Below are 24,305 nucleotides of genomic sequence, written 5' to 3' on the forward strand. Positions count from 1 at the left end.
GTATTTCAGCACTAAAAGTCACGGTTGCCACAATGTTGGATATTTGCTGTTGTAAATTTTCTTTTCTTTGGAGATTTGTTGTGTCATACATGGTATTAAGCCACTGAGCAAACTTTTTTGTATTCAATGAACACATTTCCTGAAACGACATCACAGCAACAGTACAGTGCCCTCGATTGTCTAGAAAAGCATGGCAAATGTTGAATGTTCAAATAAGTGCACGGAATTTTCAATAAAATTAACCAAAAAGGAATGTCAAGTAGTTTTCATACATTTTAAGAGGGGTATAGTAGAACGTTCCACAAAATGTGTTCCTCAAAACAATTCATCTCACGAACCCTTTAAATTTCTGGGCTCGAACCAATACTATAGATGACACAGTGTCGCCTCTCTTCAACCATAGAGCAAGGAACCTTGCCGTTCATTGTTTTTGTGCACGGTCTAGCGTCACATCCGTCTCGCTTTTAAACAAAAAGCTTGTGTCTTTCTATAAAACAAAGTCGCGTGCTCCATTCGTTCAAAATAATGGAGGATTAGAAACATTAGGGGACGTCATGGATAATGCCACTCGGTAAAACGCCATTCGTGGGTAAGAATAGCACGTACTACCCCTCCAGCATGCATCCCTTACATGAACCAGGCATTGCAGTGTGACAGAAATGTTTTTATTTTTATTTTATTGTAATTTTTATCGCGGGTAGTCCATTTCAGTTTTTTAAACCAATGCTTCCCAAAGAAGCCCTCAAATTAAAATTAAATGAAAATAAAATTAGACACAAATATAAAAGCAAGAAGTACAAGAAAAGTGGACTGAAAATATTAGACACAATCTTACACAAAACATACTTTATTAAGACAAGAAATTTGGCAAAAATAAAGATGTAAAACAGATGCATTTAAAAGAATAAGAATAAATAAAGAACAGATAAAAATAGAGGGTGTAACATAATGAGCGCATACTTCACATTTGACACTGGTTGTGTAGTTGTTCTTGGGATAATACTGAACAGTAAACACAATTTGTTGTTCCTGTCAACAGTAATTTTTTTATTAGATTTTTTTAAATTAAATAAACTCGACAATTTGGTGGTGTCCTTATTAAATTAAAGAAAGCTGAATAACTAAATTAACCCTTACAGTCTTGAATCCTCCAATTTGCAAACAATTTTACAGTTTTACCAGCCTTGGTCAAGACGTTGGACGATAGAACTTACTAGTTTTACCAGCCTTGGTCAAGATGTTGGATGATAGAACTTACCAGTTTTACCAGCCTTGGTCAAGACACTGGATGATAGAACTTACTAGTTTTACCAGCCTTGGTCAAGATGTTAGACGATACAGATACAACTTATTAGTTGCCTTGGTCAAGATGTTGGACAATACAACTTACCATTTTTACCAGCCTTGGTCAAGGCAGTGGATGATAGAACTTACTAGTTTTACCAGCCATGTGGACGACAGAACTTACTAGTTTTACCAGCCTTGGTCAAGACGTTGGACGATAGAACTTACTAGTTTTACCAGCCTTGGTCAAGACATTGGACAGAACTTACTAGTTTTACCAGCCATGGTCAAGATGTTAGACGATAGAACTTACTAGTTTTACCAGCCTTGGTCAAGGCAGTGGATGATAGAACTTACTAGTTTTACCAGCCATGTTCGACGACAGAGCTTACTAGTTTTACCAGCCTTGGTCAAGACACTGGATGATACAACTTACTAATTCTACCAGCCTTGGTCAAGACACTGAAGGATATAACTTCTTAGTTTTACCAGCCTTGGTCAAGACATTGGACGACAGAGCTTACTAGTTTTACCAGCCATGGTCAAGATGTTAAACGATAGAACTTATTAGTTTAACCAGCCTTGGTCAAGACGTTGGACGATACAACTTACTGAGTCTAGTTTTACCAGCCTTGGTCAAGGCAGTGGATGATACAACTTACTAGTTTTACCAGCCATGTTCGACGACAGAGCTTACTAGTTTTACCAGCCTTGGTCAAGGCACTGGATGATACAACTTACTAGTTTTACCAGCCTTGGTCAAGACATTGAAGGATACAACTCCTTAGTTTTACCAGCCTTGGTCCAGACGTTGGATGATAGAACTTACTAGTTTTACCAGCCTTGGTCAAGACGTTGGACGATATATCTTACTAGTTTTACGAGCCTTGGTCAAGATGTTGGATGATAGAACTTACTAGTTTTACCAGCCTTGGTCAAGACACTGGATGATAGAACTTACTAGTTTTACCAGCCTTGGTCAAGATGCTAGACGATAGAACTTATTAGTTTTACCAGCCTTGGTCAAGATGTTGGACGATACAACTTACTAGTTTTACCAGCCTTGGTCAAGGCAGTGGATGATAGAACTTACTAGTTTTACCAGCCATGTGGACGACAGAACTTACTAGTTTTACCAGCCTTGGTCAAGACGTTGGACGATAGAACTTACTAGTTTTACCAGCCTTGGTCAAGGCAGTGGATGATATAACTTACTAGTTTTACCAGCCATGTGGACGACAGAGCTTACTAGTTTTACCAGCCTTGGTCAAGATGCTAGACGATAGAACTTATTAGTTTTACCAGCCTTGGTCAAGATGTTGGACGATACAACTTACTAGTTTTACCAGCCTTGGTCAAGGCAGTGGATGATAGATCTTACTAGTTTTACCAGCCTTGGTCAAGATGTTAGACGATACAACTTACTAGTTTTACCAGCCTTGGTCAAGACATTGGACGACAGAACTTACTAGTTTTACCAGCCATGGTCAAGATGTTAGACAATAGAACTTATTAGTTTTACCAGCCTTGGTCAAGACGTTGGCAGATACAACTAACTAGTTTTGCCAGCCTTGGTCAAGGCAGTGGATGATAGAACTTACTAGTTCTACCAGCCATGTTGGACGACAGAACTTACTAGTTTTACCAGCCATGGTCAAGATGTTAGACAATAGAACTTATTAGTTTTACCAGCCTTGGTCAAGATGTTGGCCGATACAACTAACTAGTTTTACCAGCCTTGGTCAAGGCAGTGGATGATAGAGCTTACTAGTTTTACCAGCCATGTTGGACGACAGAACTTACTAGTTTTACCAGCCTTGGTCAAGGCACTGGATGATACAACTTACTAGTTTTACCAGCCTTGGTCAAGACGTTGGATGATAGAACTTACTAGTTTTACCAGCCTTGGTCAAGACATTGGACGACAGAACTTACTAGTTTTACCAGCCATGGTCAAGATGTTAGACAATAGAACTTACTAGTTTTACCAGCCTTGGTCAAGACGTTGGACGATAGCATTTATTAGTTTTACTAGCCTTGGTCAAGGCATTCGGCGCAGCCCATGGAGTTTAGGCAGACACTATCGTCAAATGCCTTGGGGGGGGGGGCTCAAAAAAATTATTTTACAAATTTGTTAAACGTAGAATTTTTTTCAAACAATTTTGCCCAACATTTTTGGCCGCATTTTTTTTTTTTAGGGGCGGCCTATTTTGACGTTGGTGGTGCCATTTACACCCCTTTTATACTACTCGAAAACAGGCCACATTCATATCACCAAGGCCAAATCATGGGACTAAACAAAAACAAACCCCCCCGGCTGACGGCTATAGCTGCGGCCCAGTATGCCGTGGTAGCTGTCTGTGGACAAATGCTAGGCAGCTGCAGTGCCGCTACTGTGCATATATGCCCATCAGTGAGGCGCTAAAACCCGGCATCAAGGGGTTAAGGTTGTTCATAGAAAACAATGAATATGAGGGGACTGATTCATTTGTTTTGGTTCTTCTCCAGATTACTGCCATGCTCACTTGCATTGTCTTGTGTATTAAAGATGTCAGGAGGGGCGTGCCTATTGGTGATTAATTGTTTTGGTGGTGCTGAATTATCAATTGCTCTATAATTATGTGTTGGTATGATTAAAGTTAAAGTTGATTTTTTATCATATAATATAGAGATGCACACAGTGTGCTTAACAAAAGAGTAAATAAAGGTGAAACAGTTTAAATATGTTAGAACAAAAGCTAAAGATGTAATTAAAACAAATCAATATTTCAAAACTTTTTTGTGTTGGGATTAAACATTTTTGTGTTGATATTTAAGAAATAAGGGAAAAATTTGTTAAAATTGTAGTTACATAATTGAAAAAATTTGGACTTTTGGTTCAACTTGTAAGTCAAGGTGATTTTGGTGGAGTTGCATTGATCACTTTTGATTGGTCTTGTGTTGCTGATTTGTCCCGTCGTTTTTGGCGTCGGCCTTCATGGTTACTCTTGTGTCTTCAGCATTTCTTCTGCTGTCAAGGGTGAGGTGTTGTCACTTGTAGTCTGTTGGTTGCTTGATTTAATTTGTCACTGATCCTTTAAAATGAACAAGAAAAATCAACATGTTATGGAAGTTGATTTCTTTAACAAATAAATTGTCTACAATTTTTTATTTAGTACTTTAGGGGTATATACAATTGAGCTTAAGTAATGATATACATGGATACATGTATACATGTTATGATTAGTTCTTTGGAAGTACAAGTTTTAGATATACATTTATTGGAATGAGGTTACAGTTTTGATTTTACAAAAGTGGCAATTCACATTTTTGATTTCAATTTTTTTTTCTTTTGTTGATGGGCTACTGTCTTGAGCTAAATAATAATAAAAAATGGTGTTTATGATTTAGTTCTAGTAGGTGTGAGATTGTAATGATATGAAACTGCTGCAACTTAGACCATAAGCTTACGTTGTTGAAGTGGTTTAAATTTGAGAATGATGTACGAAATGCTTAACTATGAGAGAAGTCAGAAGAAATTGACACAAACACTTAACATGTAGTTAATTTGTTATGTTGGTGCATGTTTGCCAGTGATTCGTCTTACTGTTTTGGGCACTTCTCTTACATTGTACAATTGGCATGAGCTATGGGTGGTATTGAGTCTTGAGTATATATGTAAAAAGCTGTGCTTGTTTTAGGTGCTAACCATATTTTGAAGACCGGTGCCAAAAAGAAAAAAGCTCAAAGAAAAAGAATAACTGAAAAATGACAAAAAAGAAAGAGGAAGAAAGGGAAGAAAGGGAGTTGTTTTATAACAACTTTAATAATTTCAATGACCGTCCAACTGCACAACAAATGGCTACTCCTGATAACTGCACATGCAAACTGCCTGTGCTGCTGATATCACCGACACCCATGATTGACATTGTTGGGGGGTACCTGGCTTCGAAACCAAGTCGCAACATTACAGCATTCGTCTGCGATCTCAACGCCGATCTTCCGCCCGACAGCATGACCGTGAAGAACAGCAATCCACATCAAGCTTGTGTCAAGCACATGACACCTCACGTTGCAGCCGTTTTGGACTTTGTTTTTAGCAGCGAGTTAGTGGCATGAAATTGGAACTATATATGCGACAACATCGTGCCCTGCTATTAATGGGCCTCGGAAACTACATGTACAGTTTTGTGAACAAGAAATGGGCACGTCTGATATGCAAGTTGCGCAACATCAAGCCACATTGCGGTCCTTCTGATCACACACTCTTAACATGCACACTCAGTCTTCGACTAAAGAGGCTGATGAAACACACCAGGAAAGAACGTCCACAACTCTGGTCTGCTTTAAGATTGCGCGCCATACAACATCGTTACATCGACGAAACCTTCTAAAAGCATGACCAAAGGCCAGGCTATGCAGACTATGTTGAATCAGTTAGACATGCCGCAGCCAAAGTTCTACCTAAGCGTTGTCCTATGCTGAAGGTCTGCTTATGGGATACAGATCAAATAGTGGCGCCTGCCAGCCGTCAACTCAATGTTGGATACCAAACAAATCCAAACTCAAATCACCGACAGTTGGAGGCGAACCTCAAAAATACCTGTGACGAAGGGATGAACTTATACATCAAATATCCAATGAGATCTCACAACATCACGAGACAGGTCACAGTCAAGCAGTCTGGCGAGCTACTGATAAGATCAGCGGCAGAAAAGTGCAACCCAACGCCATCGTTGCTGCTAAGTCCATAGAAGACCGGTTAACAAAGATAGCTAGATATTTGCGTGGGCTCCTGGATCTGCCACCAATCGGTCCATTACCATGGCACCTAATATAAATTGCTATCACAATGGAAGAACTTCGCAAGGCCGTCCAATAATCTCCCCCTTGCAAGGCTGCAGGTCCTGATGAGCTGCCATCCGACATCGTTGGTGAATGACGTGCTGTCTGGCGATGACCCTCCACTGGAATGGTGTTGATCCATCATCGTTGCAATCCCCAAAACGGGAAACAGTATGCAACTCACCAACCAGTGCGGACTCAGCCTCATGTCAGTCCATGCTAAACTCTTCAATCATGTGCTATTGGTCCGTCTCTGGGAGCCGATAGAGACACTCATTTCACCATTGCAGGCTGGTTTCTGACGTAATTGTAACACTGTCGAACAAATCGCATGTCTACGAATGGCTATTGATGCGTGACCCTCCAGGAAGCGGAGTATGATGATAGCCTTTGTGGACTTCTCCAAAGCCTTTGACTGTTTCGACCGCGAGGCCCTGAGAGAGATTCTGCCATTCTATGGTACATGTATACCCACGGCTTTCATTGAGGTGATAATGTCAATGTCAACACACTGCCATTTGTATAACAGTCGGTGTCACCCTTGCAGCCTGCGATGACTTTTGCTACCTGGGATGCAGCGTGGCAGATAGAAGAAGTGCCATTCAGCCAAGACGACAGCTGGCATGGGTCACAGCATGAAAACTCACACCTGTGCGGGACGGAGTAGCCAGCGATAGCCCCAATTGTCCACAGTTGAGACACCGCTATTATACTTTGTGATGCCCTAGGGATCATGGAAACCATGGCCAGGCATCTTGACATTTCCCCCCGTGCTCTCCTGCATTACTGCCTTGGTGTGCACTTCCCGGTATAGCCATGCAACGTGGACTTGTAAGCTCATACATGCGTAGCACCTGAAAAAACCTACCTGCAAAGAAGTAGCCTTCTCTTAAATGGTCATGCACTGTGGATACCTGAGGTGCCTCTCACTGTCTTCTTGAACCCACAAAACCAACCATCATAAACCTTTTGACAAGAAAAAGGCCTGTGCCACACTTACCTCTCACAGATCATAGCCGACCTTAATGCCATCGGCTTTAAAGGTGATCAGGCTGTTCATGCTGCCCAGGATCATTGCATGTTCAAGCATTGGTCACAACGTCTCGAGTCGAGTACAGCTCGAGTAGCGTCAAAAATAGGTGAACATTGTTTTTATCTTGCTGAATTGCATGAAGTAGACACACAAAGTTGTTTTCATTTATCAGACTGAAGGAGGCTAAAAGGTATACAATACTTTGTTCTCTTTCTGTATGAAATCTATTAAATGTAAGGTTGAAGAATGATGGTCTCCACAACAAATGTTCATTACTGTATGAAATGTCTCGGTTTTGGTGTGATTGGCAAACATGTGAAACATGTTGTTTGTTGAAAGTAAGGTTTGCTGGACACATCTGAATTGCTAATGGGATTTTGATTTCTAAGTTTTAATAGTTTTCATGGTACCTGAGACACGTGGTTGTTTAAACACTTGGAATTTGAGCATGTTTGATTACGCCCTCTGTTGGCAAAGCTTGCATATTATTGTTTTGCCACGCTACATGCTTTTTACCAAGGAGACGGGAAGATACAATACCACGACCGAAGATGGTTACGTTCGGCGGAAAGGAGGAATGGGTGAACTTTGAAATTCCTTTCAAGAGGATTGCTTTGCGAGCTGGATGGTCCGATGGAGATTGCCTTGAGCAGTTGTATCGGTGTTTGCGTGGAGATGCGATGAAATTTATGAGTGGATTGACGAGCGTAGTGCAGGATGACTATAACATGATGATGGCAGCGCTGAAGCGACGATTCGGTGACAGAGCACTGCCGGAGACATATAGGGCACAGTTGCACAGATTGAAACAGAACGCGAGAGAATCGAAGGCCAAGTTTGCTGCCAAGATGCGTGCCAACGTTGTGAAAGCCTACCCTGCAGCACAAGAAGAGCTGCAAGAGAAATTGACCATCGAGCATTTCCTGAAAGGGATGCCAGATGTGCAACGGGAAATGATGTGATGGTCAAACAACTTCAAAATTTGAATGAAGCTGAGCATATAGTTGCGGTTCACAAAAGCTTAAAGCCCGGTTCATACTCAGCGCAAAAGCAAAAGTGAACAGGAATTTGTGACGTCATGGCAAGTATTTCAACTCAGGCGAATTTCGCAGCGATTGTTTCATGACGTCAATTTGCTTCGCATTCTCATGAAGTATGAACCGGGCTTAAAGCTTCAAGACAAATTTTGCAAGAATATCTGTGTGCCATTAGTACGGTTGGTGAAGATCAGGAACCAACTCGTACGCCGAGTGAGTGACAAACTCCTTTTGATGGAAGATCGCTTACAGGTGTTTGGACGTGAACTGAAACAAACAATCACCATCGAGGTGACTGACAAGGTCAATTCTGCAATCGCTCCCGAACTCAAGGAGATCAAATCTACGCTGAAATCGAGAGATCACACTCAAGCAGGAAAGCAACACCACAATATAATACAATGAGAAAGGTACGGATGGATGTAATGATATATCCTTGAAGCACACAAACAAAATTGGACTGTGGGTGGGGCATTATAGGCCTTGAGCCTCCTTTGGCCCCTGCTCTTGTAGGTGCGGCACTGAATGGACAATTGGTTTATTTTAAATATTAATGCAGCACCAATATGCATTATTTAATGCCTATAAAAATATGTGGAATAAAACATACTGGCACTTTAATTGTCATTTAATTGTGTCATGGATCACGTGGATGTAAATATGGACCTATCAAATTGTGTGGTACACACTGAGGTTAATAGAGCCATAAAGAGTGCGTTTGATTACTTCCCCCAGCTTCCTTGCGCCTGGCTCTTCGCGTAAGAGCTGGAAAGTTGAACTTTGACATGACACAGGCTGCATCTGAATCAACTGTCTAGAGCTAGGTCTAGTCTAGGTCCACGCCCATTGAAAGTATGCGGGGACGCACTGACAATAGACGTATAGCTGTAGCTCTGAAAGCCCGTTTCGGACACGGCCTGAGGCGCCCACCGGATGTCGCGTTGGCAGCCATGTTTATTGCATGGCCTTATGGGATACTTACCCAAGTAACCGGCTCAGCGAGTTGATTACTTTGGCCAGGCACGAGTAAGCGCGAGAAGTCACGTGAGAGGTAAATCAAAAGCTGTTGTGCTTGCACAAGTAAGCGCGGGGGAAATAATCGAACGCACTCTATGAGATTGACAAGGTAAACAGATTGTTGTAAAAAAAAGCTGAAACTGAGTTATGTTTAAAATATTTGTGTACTTACATGTACTATTGCATACTCATGATGATTTTCTCTGTGTTGTATGATATTAGAGCACGTACTGGCAGTTTTAGTTGGAAGTCCTCCAAGGATGCAACATTTGCGAGGTCGAGGAGCATTTGTTTCGTCACACAGAATTCTTCATCAGCTTCGGAGATAATTAGTACATTGAATCTGTAGAAAATAATGGTTCAAGTTGGTAGACATGATATATGTGGTATTAAATTACAAGAGTTTCACAAGCACTCACAAATAAGCACCGACCTATGCTTGAAGGTTTCTTATTGCTTTGTATACTATCTCCGTGGTGAATAGATGGATCATAATATGTGTTACTTATTTCCTCCTGTTGACAATATTAGGTGAATTAAAAAAAAACCATGTTTTTTCATCCCCGCCCGCTTCCTTTTTGGAGGCCGCCTGGATTTTTTCATTATTTTTATTTTCGAAAATGCAGTAAAAAAACACAGAAAAAGTCCACAAATTTGATGGTTAAAGCAAAAGCATCTAAAACTGTTCATTGTACACCAATACAACTCTAAATGACACTGTAAATATGTTCACTTCTCTTGTCCAACTCCACTTCTTTGGTTGTGTACAAAGTCTATGGACAGTCGAGTGCATTTTCGAAGTTGTTTCCAACAAAATTGGAAATGTTTTTCAGTCCCAGATTCATGTCTTTTTAACATTTTTGCATTGACCATGTGTTCTTATTCTTCCATGCAATGACTGACCTTCACTGAGATTTGATGAAAAAAAGTGGCGTCAGAGTACAACATTCTTCCACATTTTTTAGAAAATTATTTAAAAGCCCTTATGGTCTTACCTTTCCTCACAGTAGCCAGTGATTTGGATTTCTTTTGTTATTATTTGCTCCTGTTGAATAGGAAAAATGTACACCGATGAATAACAAAATATATCATGAGTTTTATGTGTTGTTTTGTGAAAATTCTTCTTTTTTTTAGGAAGACCTTGTGTGAAAAAATGTTTTTTGTGTGAAAAACAGTTTTTGGTTTGAATATTTTGGAAAAGTGAAAACATGAAATTTTCGGGGATTTCAGGACCTAGTGCCCCTTTAAAATCTTGGTGAATCAATCATACACGTACACCCGGCCAGGTAAATGATGTATGTAAACACAAACTGAATCTGGCTTCGCGATTCCCCACTGTACGTACGTACGTATATGTACGATGTACATGTACACATATCACAAACTGAATAGTCCAGTTCCAGAGTGTACCGATATGTCAAGCAGTAACAGCCCTGCCGCAAAAAATAAAAATCGTACACACACACCAGCAAAAGTACGTACGACAGATCTAACGTGTCAAACCCACTTTCTTTTTCTTAGTACTTTCATGCGCAGTACACAATACCCATTGATGTTCATGTACGAGTCAAACGACGATGGTCACAACACGCGTGCACGTGGTGCTCCGAACGTCAAAAGATATAATTATATATTCGCATTTAGCCACTGTGCCCCCTCTGCAGACATTACAGACCATTATCATGTTGCGGCCATTTGGATTGTCCCATTCAAATCAACGTAACCAAAGCGAGGCTGGAAGGAAAACCAGTCTGGTTCCTTTTTGCAAAAAAGCGTTATCATTCAGTACTATTTTTGGATACAGGGAACATGACTGAAATGGTGGCAGAATGATAAAGGTCCATTTTGGCCTTGATGCCCTACCTACTAGTACTAGCCTTAGTGCCCTCCATAATTTTGCTTTATCCAAGGCCAAAAATTCAAGGCCTGGTAGTACGTGTCTCCACTACACAAAGTAATTTGAAATTATATTCTTATATAGAAAAGTTAAAACTAGTATTTTTGTTCTGTATAAACAGCCTGAAGTGCATGTCTGCAAAATGGAATCATACAAGCTATCTTACTAGCCTGCTTTGTACAAGTATTTTTGAAACAAGAAAGAAATATGGAAATGACTGTTCAGAGAAAGTTAACTTTTTTGGGCATTGTACAGAAGAATATTTGACTGCATAGAAGAGTTGAGTTTTTATTGCAGTTGAGGGATAATTTTGATCTATATGAAGTTTTGTTCAAAACAGAATGCTTACCTTGATATCTGTCTCTGGTGTAGTATTACATGACACCTGTCCTTGGTGCATGGTGGTTACTACATTACAAACCACCACTCCTAAGTTTAAATGAGGCAAAGGCTTTGATGTCAACATATTCCACAAATTGACTACTTCCCTATGAGATGATGGGTCTGAGAGACGCAGTGTCCTTTTCTTCCACGTTGTAGCTTCTTTAACTGTTGAGACCTGACAATTGTAAAATACAACAATATAAATGTCAGTATGGTTTATTTGCACCCCTTGTAGTAAAATGCTTTACTTAGACAAATTTCTTCTGCTAGTTTACAGTACAGTTCACTGTTCTGCTGTTACCTATAAAAGTTTTACTGTTTCAAGAGATGGCTTAAAGGTAGAGTCCATCATTTGCAGCTATCCAAAAAGTAACTGACGTAATTATTGTTGAAAAGCATACTTGGTTTAAAGATAGTAATGGGACTAAACTCCCTGTGAAATTATTCTTCCTGGCAAGCTGTCGTTTTGAAGAAATCAACGAAAGAAGGCCTTTCCAACGATGCGTCTTCCTTGGAAATTTCGGCGAAGCGCGCATAAGCGTTGACATGACGCACACGCATGCGGTTGCTGTAATTCGTCGGTTCAGTGCAGGACATTGCGTAGTTACAATTGGCTCAATGAGAACGTGTCTCGAACGCTGAATTCAGGCCCATTTCAAAACATGACTCAGCAACTTTTGATTTGAAATCGAGATTCTAGAATATTGTTTTCTCGGAATATACAGCAATCACTGAGCTGAAACTTTATCAGGTTAGTTCTTCAGCACCCTTCTTTAGATTTTGAGCACTTTTGTTGCTTTAATCAAACATAATGCACAAATTACAAATGATGGACGCTACCTTTAAAGACTTAAAAAGTAAGAATCTTTGTATCATACTGTGTTACTTACATAAGTCAGTGTTCCTTGAATGGAAGTTCTTGTGTGTGGTGGTAGCTTCAGTACCTCTTCAACAGAGAGAACAAATGCATGGAAAAATCCTTCTTCAACTTCAGGTGGAATGTCAAATGGTTGCCATTGAAAGTTCTAAAAGAAAAGAAATGACAATAGAAATAATATGGGGGCCAACTTTTTCCACTAGGTACATGTGTACGCAGGTACATGTACATGTATGTAAATATGTGCACATTTTGCATTACAAGTCTGTATACATTGTACTCACCTGAGTCCTTGCACTGATTTGAATTGCCATCTCATCATTTGCCATCTTGAAAGTGGTATGTCCGATAAGTCTGTAGAAGAAGCCAACTTTGAACCTAGACACAGCCTCGTGGTTCATAAATACTGGTGCGATTTGGAGATTATTTGTTACCGGTATGCACTTCATCACGTACATCGAGTTAGGCCTGTGTTCGGCACCTGTTATTATTTTTATGATTGTTGCCATCTGAGGATGAAAACATTAAGATTTATTATTATTACCTAAAAGGTACATGTACTTTAGGGAGACATTCCTAAATGGTTGTGCACAATAATTTTCAAAATTTCATGACCCCATGCTGGTGCGGAACCAGACTAAGATTGTTACGGTAAAAATGTCCAAGTCTTAAGAAAAACAGTCACTGCGTGCTAGCCCTATTATACGGCCACACACTGGAAATATTCTGCTTGGGTACAAGAATCCCAATGCCGAGTATCAGGTCGAAATATTTCCATGAAAAAATGCCATCATTTTATTAACTTTTGTGCTCACATAATTTGTAGGGCCCTTAGCACAGACTTTACTTCAGTGTTCACTGCACATGTTCAGAATAAACCTTTTCAAAATTCACAATGCATCTTGGAATAATAATAATAATAATAACAGGTTCTCATAAAGCCTACATATATCCTAAACTGAATTAATGAGCTCTGAATAGTTAGTCTTCAAACGTTTCCGAAATGTTGTCAAGAGTCAGACTGGCAGATTTCTTGAGGGAGCTTGTTGCACACACCAGGCAATTTGTGCACAAACCTATGGGGCTGAGTACCAGTTACAACTTTCATTTGATTCCTCCTCATTTCATATCAAGAATTTAGTGATTACTTTTCAAACATTGTCGCACTGGTATGTTTGCCGAATGCATTTCGTCAAGACTCTCGGATAGCGCCCAGGTATTTCCAGGTGTAAAATAGGTTTTATTTACCTGCCATGCTTATTAAAAAAATTAAAAGGAGTTGATAATTAAAGGAAACATGCAGTGGAAATTCAGCTCATCTTGTTCTCATGCACATTACTACATTGTATGTGTTGCAACAGTACATACAGGATCTTAATACAATGTACTTGTTTTCATTGGAAGTGAAATTTTGCTTTTGTTACACAAGGAACTGCTTGTTAAAAGTGCATATGAACATACAAAATTAGTCCTTCAAATTACCACCAAAAGAAAGTTTTGAAGAAATATTGGCCACTACTATTGTCCAAACAAGCTGTTTATAAACAGCAAAAAGTGGAACTTACTCCACGACAATGAAGAAAAGTTTGATATATATTTGTGCTCAAAGCTATGGAGACACTACTGTTCTGCCTTGAATGACATCACACTTTGGCTCTTGAATATGGAAATTTCATTAGCATACAACTAAAATGTTGAAATTTCTCCCTTTTACTGCTACAAAGGAGGTGGGAAAGTCATAGTAACATGGCAAGAAAGCTGTGTTGAATGTATTTAAGTCATAAAAATCCTCAGAGAAATTCATTTCATGATCCTTTAATATTCATATGCATTTAAAAAACTTGAAATTCAATGACGATTTTAGGCATCAAGTATGCCCTCAGATCAAACGAGGGGCGAGCTTGGCTGCGTGATGTACTATTTTGAATTTGATGACAGTTACAGGGATTTTCCAAAACTCGGCGTGGTCTCCATTTCGGCTCCGCCTGCTAACAGTGCCTGGGGTTCCAGGTCAACTTTAGTCAATGTTTTCTTACAGAAATATAAAACTGTATATCATAACTGAATGATATCTAAAACTTTGATTGGAACATTAAAAGCTATAAATTAAATAGAGCCAAAACGGTCACGTCAAAGCTGAGCTTTGCAAACAGGCCTCATTAGCCCCTGCGGTTGCCTGACCTACAATTTAGACGTCTGGGCGTCGGGGGAAATTGTCAGTTAGGGAACAAGACTAAACTTTTGCAAAAAACCTTTGGACAGCGAAGTGTTTTTAGGTGTCTTGTGTGTCAAAATTTTGTTCGAATGAAAGTTCCATCTCCTTTCGATTGCACAAGAAAATTACACAGAATGCAGAGTTGGTTATCACGGTCATTTGGATAAGTTTTGAAGAAAGTGTGATTTTCTTTAAAATTGTCACCTTTTTTGGCACATAGCTAGACTGTTTTTTTCCCCTCGAATGCTGCAGCAGGTAAGCAGGTTGTCTTCATTGCCAGTTTTACCCAGCCATAATAATTTCCTTCACAAATCAAAACCCTGCCCTCTTTTCCACAAAATTGAGCTTGCTGATATTCGACACAATCTGTGTAGGCTCAGGCTCAAGAGGGGGGGGGGGGGGTTTGGGGGTCCAAAAAAAACAAAAACAGGTCTGTCAAAAATAATTGTTTCCATAGAAATTCATGAAAAAAAATGGGGAAAAAATACCCTGCTCCGACACAAACATTTTTTTGCTAGTAGTAATGTCCGCCTTGCCCAAAATGCGTACAGAGCCAGCTTGGTTCGGGGGTATATCTAGTATATTATGTGATATAGCGTTAATAATATTCGTATTTGAACAGTGCCCCCATTGAAAGTATGGTACCGGTACGAGCCCCCCCCCCCCCTTCCCCCTTTTGATTTTACAGAGGCCAAGTGTCTGGAGAAAAAAATGTGTCTACATTTCAGATTTTTTTGCCGATGATACAGCCCCTGAGGCCTGGCCCAACATTAAAAGGGTACTATGTTTTGGATTGTTAACTTATCAAATTTTCAACATCGGGTTGAAAGGAAACCAACCTAATGTCTTACAGTTCCCGTAAAAAGACGAAAAAAACACCTGGTTGTTTACATCGGACAAGATGGAGTACGAATACGTTTTTCCTGTCGTTCCCATTCAATGTATGACATACACATTGTGTGTGTCTACACAGCTACAGCACTGTGCTCGCGAACAGCGGTGACCAATCACCCATGCACAAAATATGGTTTCTTCACGTCCCCAAAAGGCGAACACTTTTCAGATGAAATTACAACTAGCACCCAAACAGCTGGACTTTTTGGGGTCGCAAAAGTGGACCCGAAAGTCGTTCTTGCATGCATAATACAGCAACCTTCTTTCCTCGACAGTGGTTATCAGTGTCAAGCTAGTATCACCATACTCCGCACAGTATTTAATTGTCAAGTGAGCTCCGCATTCCAACTATTTCCGATCAACATACATTTTGAATGTGGTGCTGGACTTCCTCGAATTGATTATGGAAAAAACAACACATACATGTAGAAACTTGATGAAATTTATGTATGCTCTTTAACATTGATGGTGATTTGATGTTGGTCCTTGTTGCATGTCAAAAGATACAAACTGAAAAAGTTTGTTGCGCAAATATTAGGCAGCACAATTTGGGGCACATACCGGGGTTACGTCTCAATAGTCCGAGGTACCATTGGTCCGAAGCCCCATTGGTCCGATGTCCTATTGATCCGACGTCCCATTGGTTCGACATCCCATAGGTCCGACGAAACAATACTTTGTAGTTCCACTGGTTCAGGTTGACTGACCCTAACCCTAAACCCTAACTCTAACCCTAATCCTATATGGGGTGTTGGACCAATGGGACTTCGGACAAATGGGACTTTGGACCAATGGGACTTTGGACTAATGGGACTTTGGACCAATGGGACTTTGGACAAATGGGATTTTGGACCAATGGGACTTTGGACCAATAATAATAATAATAATAATAAGTATCAGCATTTAAGAATGCTCTTATTAGTAAACTAAATCACAGCGCTTACAGTATTATTATTACCCCTGATCATTGGGCCAATTAAACATTCAAAATACCATCTCAGCTCCCTGGGGAGTATACAGCTGGATGCTGCCTGTTAGGCGCAAGCAAGCTTATTCAATCACAATAGAGAGGTTTCGCATGCAAACGGATAAATTTAGTGCGACGGATACGTCATCAGTTATGATGTCATACGCCACTCACTATCCGCTATTAAAGCGTGCAGACGACACGCATATCTCGCTCGCTACACGTAAGTGAAAAACAGATACGGATAGCTAAAACGTAAGTGTAAGCGTACCCATTCGCTTGCGAAATCTCCCTAATAACCATCTCTGCCCTCACAGGTACCCATTTACTCCTGGGTGGAAAGAAGCAATGAGTGACGAAGTGCCTTGCTCAAAGGCACACGCACCATGACCCTGGCTGAACTCGAACCCACAACCCGCAGCTTTACCAACAGACCACAAATCCAGTGCCCTTAACCACGAGGTCACAGCACTCCACGGGACCTTTGGGACTCCACGGGACCAATGGGACTTCGGACCAATGGGATGTCGGACCAATGGGACTTTGGACCAATGGGACTTTGGATCAATGGGACTTTGGACCAATGGGACTTTGGACCAATGGGACTTTGGACCATTGGGACTTTGGACCAATGGGACTTTGGATCAAAGGGACTTTGGACCAATGGGATTTTGGACCAATGGGACTTTGGACCAATGGCACTTCGGACCAATGGAACTTCAGCCCAATGGGACATTGATACTAGAGAACTGTGACTTTAAACCTGTTGTTGTTGTTTTGTGTTTCATTGCAGACGCTGTAGTCATTGCTTGAAGGCAAATAGTATCATACTTATTTATGACTACAGCGTATTCAGTTGAAGGACTATGAGCACCATACCTTGCCCAGCACCTGATTGCGCCACGACATGGCCCGCTGCCACACCTACGGAGATCCTGCTCCGCCTGATCAATCTGCACGAACGGACTGCTCATCCAGCTGACCCAGCCCACATGCCAGCGTCCGCCTCAGGTGCAGCAAAGGCAGAGAAGGTGAAGCGACCTGTGATATCTGCAGCTGGCACAAGTGAAGAATGGGCATACTTCAAACAGAGATGGGCCAATTACAAGGCTGCCACACATCTCACAGGCTCGGACAAAGTCTTCCAGCTACTTGAGTGTTGCGACGAGGCACTAAGGAAGGACCTCACACGGACCTTTGGCGCCCTCGCCTCCAGTGATGAACAGACCGTTCTCGGCGACATCAAGACCCTTGCCGTGCGTCAAGAGAACGTCAGGGTCGCAAGAGTACAGCTGCAGCAAATGCGCCAGGACCGTGACGAGCCGGTGCGTGCCAGCTCTGCTCGCCTCCGCGGTCAGGCCGGGGTGTGCAGCTTCAGGATCGAGTGCCAATGCAAAACCAAGGTCGATTACAGTGACATCATGATCAGAGACGCCCTCATCCGAGGGCTCGAGGACGAGGAGATTCGACTGGACATCCTTGGTGAATCGAAACAAGACATGTCACTGGAAGAGGTACTCAAGTACGTCGAAGCGAAAGAGAGTGGCAAACGGTCGGCCGGTCGCCTCCTTCATGGCAGCACCACTACAACTGCCGCTGCCGCCAACTCATACAAGCGCCAGGATAAGGGACGACTGCATGGCACTTCAGGCGATCCCAGACCCGCAGCCTCACTTTGCGGTCACTGTGGCAAGTCAGGCCACGGGTGAAGCAGACAGGAGCGTGTGAGGAAATGCTCAGCCTATAACCACACATGCGCCAAATGCGGCATCCTACACCACCATGAGAATGTGTGTCGCCAGTCCAAGCGCAGGCAGCAGCCCATCCCATCCACCGCACCACCGCCACAATGCAACTGCCATCTTTGAAGCCCTGTGCTCCGTTGACGACACCTTGGCAACCGGTGCCCATGCAATTGCACTCGAACACCACATCTACAGTGAGTTTTGTGATGCGTGGGAGAAGCGGGCATCCGACCCCCAGCCCTTCGTCGATGTCTCTATTCAGGCTATCCCATCCGATGCCCGCGCTCTTGGCTTCACCACGCCCCTCCTCAGCCTCAGCCCCACACCCCCCGGTTTCCTACCCTGCCATGGCCGACACTGGATGCCAGTCATGCCTGGCTGGGACAAAACTACTAAACAAGCTGGGTCTGGAGAAGCACCACCTAATCCCAGTCACCATGAAAATCACTGCTGCCAATAACCACGGCATCGGCTTCGTAGGTGCATTTGTCCTACGGATCTCTGGGACTTCCACCTCTGGAGAGACACTTGAGACTCGGCAGATAGTCTACTTCACCAACTCCTCTGACAGACTATTTTTATCATGACAGGCTTGCGTCGCCCTTGGCTTGCTATCCGACAAGTTCCCCACCATTGGAGAGGCATGCAAGCCCGGCAGTGCCAGAGTCTCCTCCTCGGCAACTACACCGATGCCCACACCTGAATCATGCATCACCCACACATGCGACTGCCCTCAGCGTCAAGCACCGCCATCTCCCTCCACATCTCTTCCATTCCCAGCAACGGAGGAGAACCGCGAGAGACTCGAGCGGTGGCTGCTTGAGTGCTACAAATCTAGCACTTTCAACGTATGCGAGCATCAGCCACTTCCCATGATGTCTGGACCGCCGATGCACCTCATGGTGGACCATGCGGCTCGACCAGTCGCTCACCACACACCGATCCAAGCCCCTGTGCACAGGCGAGACGATGTGAAGGCAGGCCTCGTTCAAGACGTGCGCCTTGGTGTCATCGAGCCAGTACCCATTGGCACACCTTTTACTTGGTGCCACAAGATGGTGATTTGCGCCAAGAAGTCGGGCAAGCCTAGACGGACAGTCGACCTCCAACCACTCAATCGTCATGCCATTCGCGAAACTCACCACACCCAGTCACCCTTCCACCAGGCACGTGCGGTCCCGCCCCACACACGCAAAACCGTCTTTGACGCGTGGAATGGCTATCACAGCATCGCTCTAGATGAAGAGGACCGCCATCTCATCACTCCATGGGGTCGCTATTGGTACCGCGTTGCTCCGCAAGGGTACATCGCCTCGGGAGACGGCTACAGCCGCCGCTTTGATGGGATCGTTGCTGACATCCCAAACAAGACCAAGTGTGTGGATGATACACTGATGTGGTCTGACACCATTGAGGAGGCATTCTTCCAGGCCATCAACTGGCTTGACATCTGTGGCCGCCATGGTATCACCCTAAACCCCTCCAAGTTCTCATTCGCCAAGACTTCAGTCGAGTTCGCTGGCTTCGAGATTACCCCGACCTCTGTTTGCCCCTGCCCTCGCTACCTAGAGGCCATCCAGAACTTTCCCACGCCATGCAACATCACCGATGTTCGAAGCTGGTTCGGCCTAATTAACCAGGTCTCCTACGTCTTTGCCTCGGCCAAACGGATGCTGCCCTTTCGTGAACTCTTCAAACCCGGCACCCGCTTCACGTGGACGGACCAACTGAACTGCCTCTTCGAGGAATCAAAATCTCTGATCATCGGTGAGATCTACAAGGGGGTGGAGATTTTCGACAAGACAAAACCAACCTGCCTCGCCACCGACTGGAGCAAGGAGGGCATTGGGTTCTGGCTCCTCCAGAAGCACTGCAGCTGCCCCTCCTCCAAGCCCTTTTGCTGCAAGACTGGCTGGAAGATCACACTCGTCGGGAGTCGCTTCACCTCGGGGGCAGAGTCCCGCTACGCCCCAGTGGAGGGGGAGGCACTGGCAGTTGTTGATGCACTAGACAAGGCACGCCACTTTGTCCTCGGCTGCTTTGACCTCATTGTTGCTGTGGATCACAAGCCCCTCCTGAAAATGTTTGGCACCGGTCCCTCGACAACATCCCAAACCCTCGTCTCCGCAACCTAAAGGAGAAGTCTCTGCGCTACTGCTTCCGAGTTGTTCACATACCCGGCGTGCTCCATGCTGCAGCCGACGCGGTCTCCCGCCACCCAGTTGGCGAGCCTGCGCAACTGGGCCTACAAGATGATGTTGCAACTGCACTCAACCCTTCGGGACAGATCACCCAGCCTGAGCTGCCTCATGACTTCCTTGCCGCGCTCCGTACTCATGGCCAGGACACCACTCAGCTTTGCACCCTGGCAGCCTCACAGCCCAACGAGGTGATCACATCAATTACATGAGATGATGTACGCCTCGCCACCACCAGCAACCCCTCAATGTCCAGCCTACTCGAAGTCATCGTGGATGGCTTCCCAGAGCTTAGAGGCGATCTTCCCCCCGCAGTCCGCCAGTATCACCAATTTCGTGATGGCCTAACCACTTTCGATGGGGTAGTTCTCTACAATGACCGCATAGTCATCCCACCCTCCCTCCGCGACCGGGTGCTTCAGGCCTTGCACTCAGCCCACCAGGGTGTCTCACAGATGTGCTCGAGGGCAGAGTCCTCATTTTTCTGGCCAGGCATGACACCAGCAATCACAGAGATGCGAGCGCGTTGTTCACCCTGCAACCGGATGGCACCCTCACAGCCAAGTGCACCACCTACCCCTCCCATCCAACCAGCCTACCCATTCCAATGTGTCGCGGCTGACTACTTCCACTACCAAGGCCAGAACTACTTGGTGGCTGTAGACCGATACAGCAACTGGCCAATCGTGGAGAAAGCTGCTAATGGCGCTACCTGACTCATTGCTGCCCTGCGCCGCATCTTCGTCACTTAAGGCATCAGCAACGAGTTAACGTCAGATGGCGGCCCGAGTTCAAGTCCGGCCAGACGGCAACATTCTTACGCTGTTGGGGCGTGAACCACCGCATGTCTTCAGTTGCCTTCCCCCACAGCAATTTTCGCGCAGAGGTAGGAGTCAAAACCGTGAAACGCCTCCTGACAAACAACACTGACGCTGCCGGCACATTGAACACTGACAAGTTCCAACGAGCCATGCTCCAGTACCGCAATACCCCCGACCGTGACACACACCTCTCCCCTGCCATGTGCATATTTGGACGGCCCATAAGAGACTTCATCCCCATCCATCCTGGCAAGTACCAGCCCCACACAACATGGCGGGAGACCCTCCTCTCTCGGGAGGAGGCACTGCGCAACCGTCACATGCGCACTGCTGAGCGCCTCACTGAGCACACCCGCACCCTTCCTCCGCTGATCATTGGAGACTGTGTCCGCATCCAGAACCAGACCCGCCCCAATCCCACCAAGTGGGACAAGACAGGCATTGTGGTCGAGGTGCGCCAGTTTGACCAATGTGTGGTGAGAGTGGACGGCTCTGGATGGGTTACACTGCGCAACAGAAAATTCCTGCGTAAGTACCTGCCCGTCATACCCCGCGTACCATTGGCAATGGCACCTGGCCAGGTGACAGCCATGATTCCACCAGCCAAGATGGCCAAGCCCCCATCGCCACCCCCTACCACACCTTGGCCGTTCCACACCGACCCTCCCACCACCCAGGAGGACTCACCAGGTGCAGCAACGACACCACCAGCCACCCCGACACCACCTCCAACAACCACCCACCCACAGCCATCCCAGCGCCCAACGGCAGCCGGCCCCATTCCACGAGCTCTACGAGCCCTCTTGCCACACAATGCCCCCGGCCTCAAGGAGCAACCCATCCCCACCATGGAGCCTCAACCTGCAGCCTCCTCTCCTCACCCACCCACACCTACCACGCGTCGCTCAACTCGACAGACCAAACCACCAACATGGTTGAACAATGGAGACTTAAGCAAACAATGACTTTCGTATCAGTCTTTGTCACTCCCCTCCAAAGACTTGGGAGGGCATAGAGAACTGTGACTTTAAACTTGTTGTTGTTGTTTTGTGTTTCATTGCAGACGCTGTAGTCATTGCTTGAAGGCAAATAGTATCATACTTATTTAGATACCAATGGAACGTACACAGCAATTGGCCGTTGGACCAATGGGACTGCAGACCAATGGGACGTTGGACCAATGGGACGTCGGACTAATGGGACGTCGGACTAATGGGATGTCGGACCAATTGGACTTTGGACCAATGGTACTTTGGACCAATGGGACTTTGGACCAATGGGATTTTGGACCAATGGGACTTTGGATCAATGGGACTTTGGACCAATGGGACTTCGGACCAATGGGACTTCGGACCAATGGGACTTCGGACCAATGGGACTTCGGACCAATGGGACTTCGGACCAATGGGACTTCGGACCAATGGGACTTCGGACCAATGGGACTTCGGACCAATGGGACTTCGGACCAATGGGACTTCGGACCAATGGGACTTCGGACCAATGGGACTTCGGACCAATGGGACTTTGGACCAATGGGACTTTGGATCAATGGGACTTTGGACCAATGGGACTCCGGCGCAACAGTGTCTTCAAATTACATGAAGTAAATTTTAATCAATAGAGGACGCTTTATTTGATGCCTGGATGCTCGGATGTGTGGATGCATCCATGGCTGCATGGATGATGTGCAGTCGGTTTTCTATAGCGCCCTCTATTGATTAAAATTTACTTCATGCCCACTCCGCATCCGCGCATCCAGGCATCCAATAAAGCGCCCTCTATTGATTAAAATTAACTTCATGCCATCCGCGCATTTCTATAGCGCCCTCTATTGATTAAAATTTACTTCATGCCCGCATCCGCGCATCCGCGCATCCGCGCATCCAAGACGGAATGAGTGGGTAGGTTGGGGTTGGTTTTAGATAGGGAAATAAAGTAGTGGGTCCTATAGGGTAAATACAGTAGAGGGTCCTGGGGTAAATGAAGCGCCCTCTATTGATGACTTCATGCTCATCCACCCCGCATCCGAGCATCTGCGTATCCACGCATCCAAGACATCGTTAGCCGTCTCAATCGGTATATATACTATACGTACTTGTCAATAATTCACTCTCTATAGCGCCCTCTATTGATCACAATTTACTTCACGCTCATTCACTCTTTATACCGCCCTCTATTTTTTTTATACATCTACGTTCATACCCGCGTACGCGTACGCATAGCATAGGATCTAGGAGTAGGAGAAGTCTCATAATATACCATTACCAATGACAATATTGCTTCGTTCTCACGACCCCACTCCTCACATCGCATCCAACTACAAAAAAAAAAACCTTTTCCGGCGTGGCCCTGCCCTGCATTCTATAGTTGCTCCGAATATAGGCGCGTTAGCCATGTTAGCCATTACTGTCATGACTGTTTAGTTTTTATTCGATGTCCATTACGGAGCACCGTCAATTTTTGTCATGACGGTGTGCGCATTTAACTAGGCTGGCTAGTTTTGGCTCACTTGACAATTAGGGCCTATGTTGAATGCCGTGCCTAGACTACATTATTTCCATTTGTTTTTCAAATGAAAAGCAAAAGACTAGTCAAACTTACGTTGAACTGAGCTGTTGTTGCGATGAGGCCGAATTCAAACTACGGTCGAGTGCTGTAAATGTAATAATAATGCAGAATTCGTCTACGTCTTTCGTCAAGAACCCCCTCATCGGCGCGGTAGGGAGAGTCGGCGGATAGAATTGTTAAACAGGATGACCGTTGTAGCCGAATTTCGGCTAAATTTGGCAGAATTTTTCGTAAAAAACAAGTTTGACAGAAAGTTTTTACAGAATGGATTTTTTTGGCAGATATCTGACAGAATCTTCAAAAATGGTTATTTTCACAAATACATAGCAAATTTGTGTTTAAAAAAATGGTACATTTGTTTAAAAAAAACTTCAATCTTTTCAAACAAACACTTGAATAATGCAGGTTGGCTGGTCTATATATTAGCTCAACTGGGACTTAATTCGTCGCGACACATTAAACCATGTTTTATGCAATTTCATGACATCTTTATGTGACAATCAAATGTAATTTGAACCTTAATTAAGACAAAACAACAACATCT

At 44.1% G+C, this 24,305-nt stretch overlaps 1 protein-coding gene across 2 annotated transcripts; it reads right to left on the bottom strand.

The window, feature by feature from the left end:
* Window positions 1–817: 817 nt before the first annotated feature.
* LOC119730472 lies at window positions 818–23,929 on the bottom strand. Of its 2 annotated transcripts, none has more exons than XM_038203394.1 (7): window positions 23,795–23,929; window positions 12,638–12,862; window positions 12,367–12,501; window positions 11,442–11,651; window positions 10,191–10,240; window positions 9,427–9,538; window positions 818–4,358 (listed from the first exon to the last, which is right to left on the bottom strand). In XM_038203394.1, exons 2-7 carry the CDS (start codon window positions 12,860–12,862, stop codon window positions 4,350–4,352), a joined length of 741 nt encoding a protein of 246 aa, XP_038059322.1. In that variant the 5' UTR covers window positions 23,795–23,929; the 3' UTR covers window positions 818–4,349. The 2 variants fall into 2 exon arrangements, with proteins under 2 accessions (XP_038059322.1, XP_038059321.1); XM_038203393.1 differs by having other exon boundaries at window positions 9,368–9,538.
* Window positions 23,930–24,305: the final 376 nt, after the last annotated feature.

The sequence above is a fragment of the Patiria miniata genome, unplaced genomic scaffold (assembly GCF_015706575.1).
Source record: "Patiria miniata isolate m_02_andy unplaced genomic scaffold, ASM1570657v1 HiC_scaffold_22, whole genome shotgun sequence".
In the NCBI taxonomy this organism is placed as follows: Eukaryota; Metazoa; Echinodermata; class Asteroidea; order Valvatida; family Asterinidae; genus Patiria; species Patiria miniata.

What these genes read in the sequence shown, in the direction of transcription:
- LOC119730472 (XM_038203393.1), bottom strand. Translation starts at nt 12,862, where the DNA reads ATGGCAACAATCATAAAAATAATAACAGGTGCCGAACACAGGCCTAAC. An exon ending in TTCAAGGAACACTGACTTAT is followed by an intron (nt 11,652 to 12,366) that starts GTAAGTAACACA and finishes TACAATTGTCAG; the next exon opens with GTCTCAACAGTTAAAGAAGC. An exon ending in CACCAGAGACAGATATCAAG is followed by an intron (nt 10,241 to 11,441) that starts GTAAGCATTCTG and finishes CCTATTCAACAG; the next exon opens with GAGCAAATAATAACAAAAGA.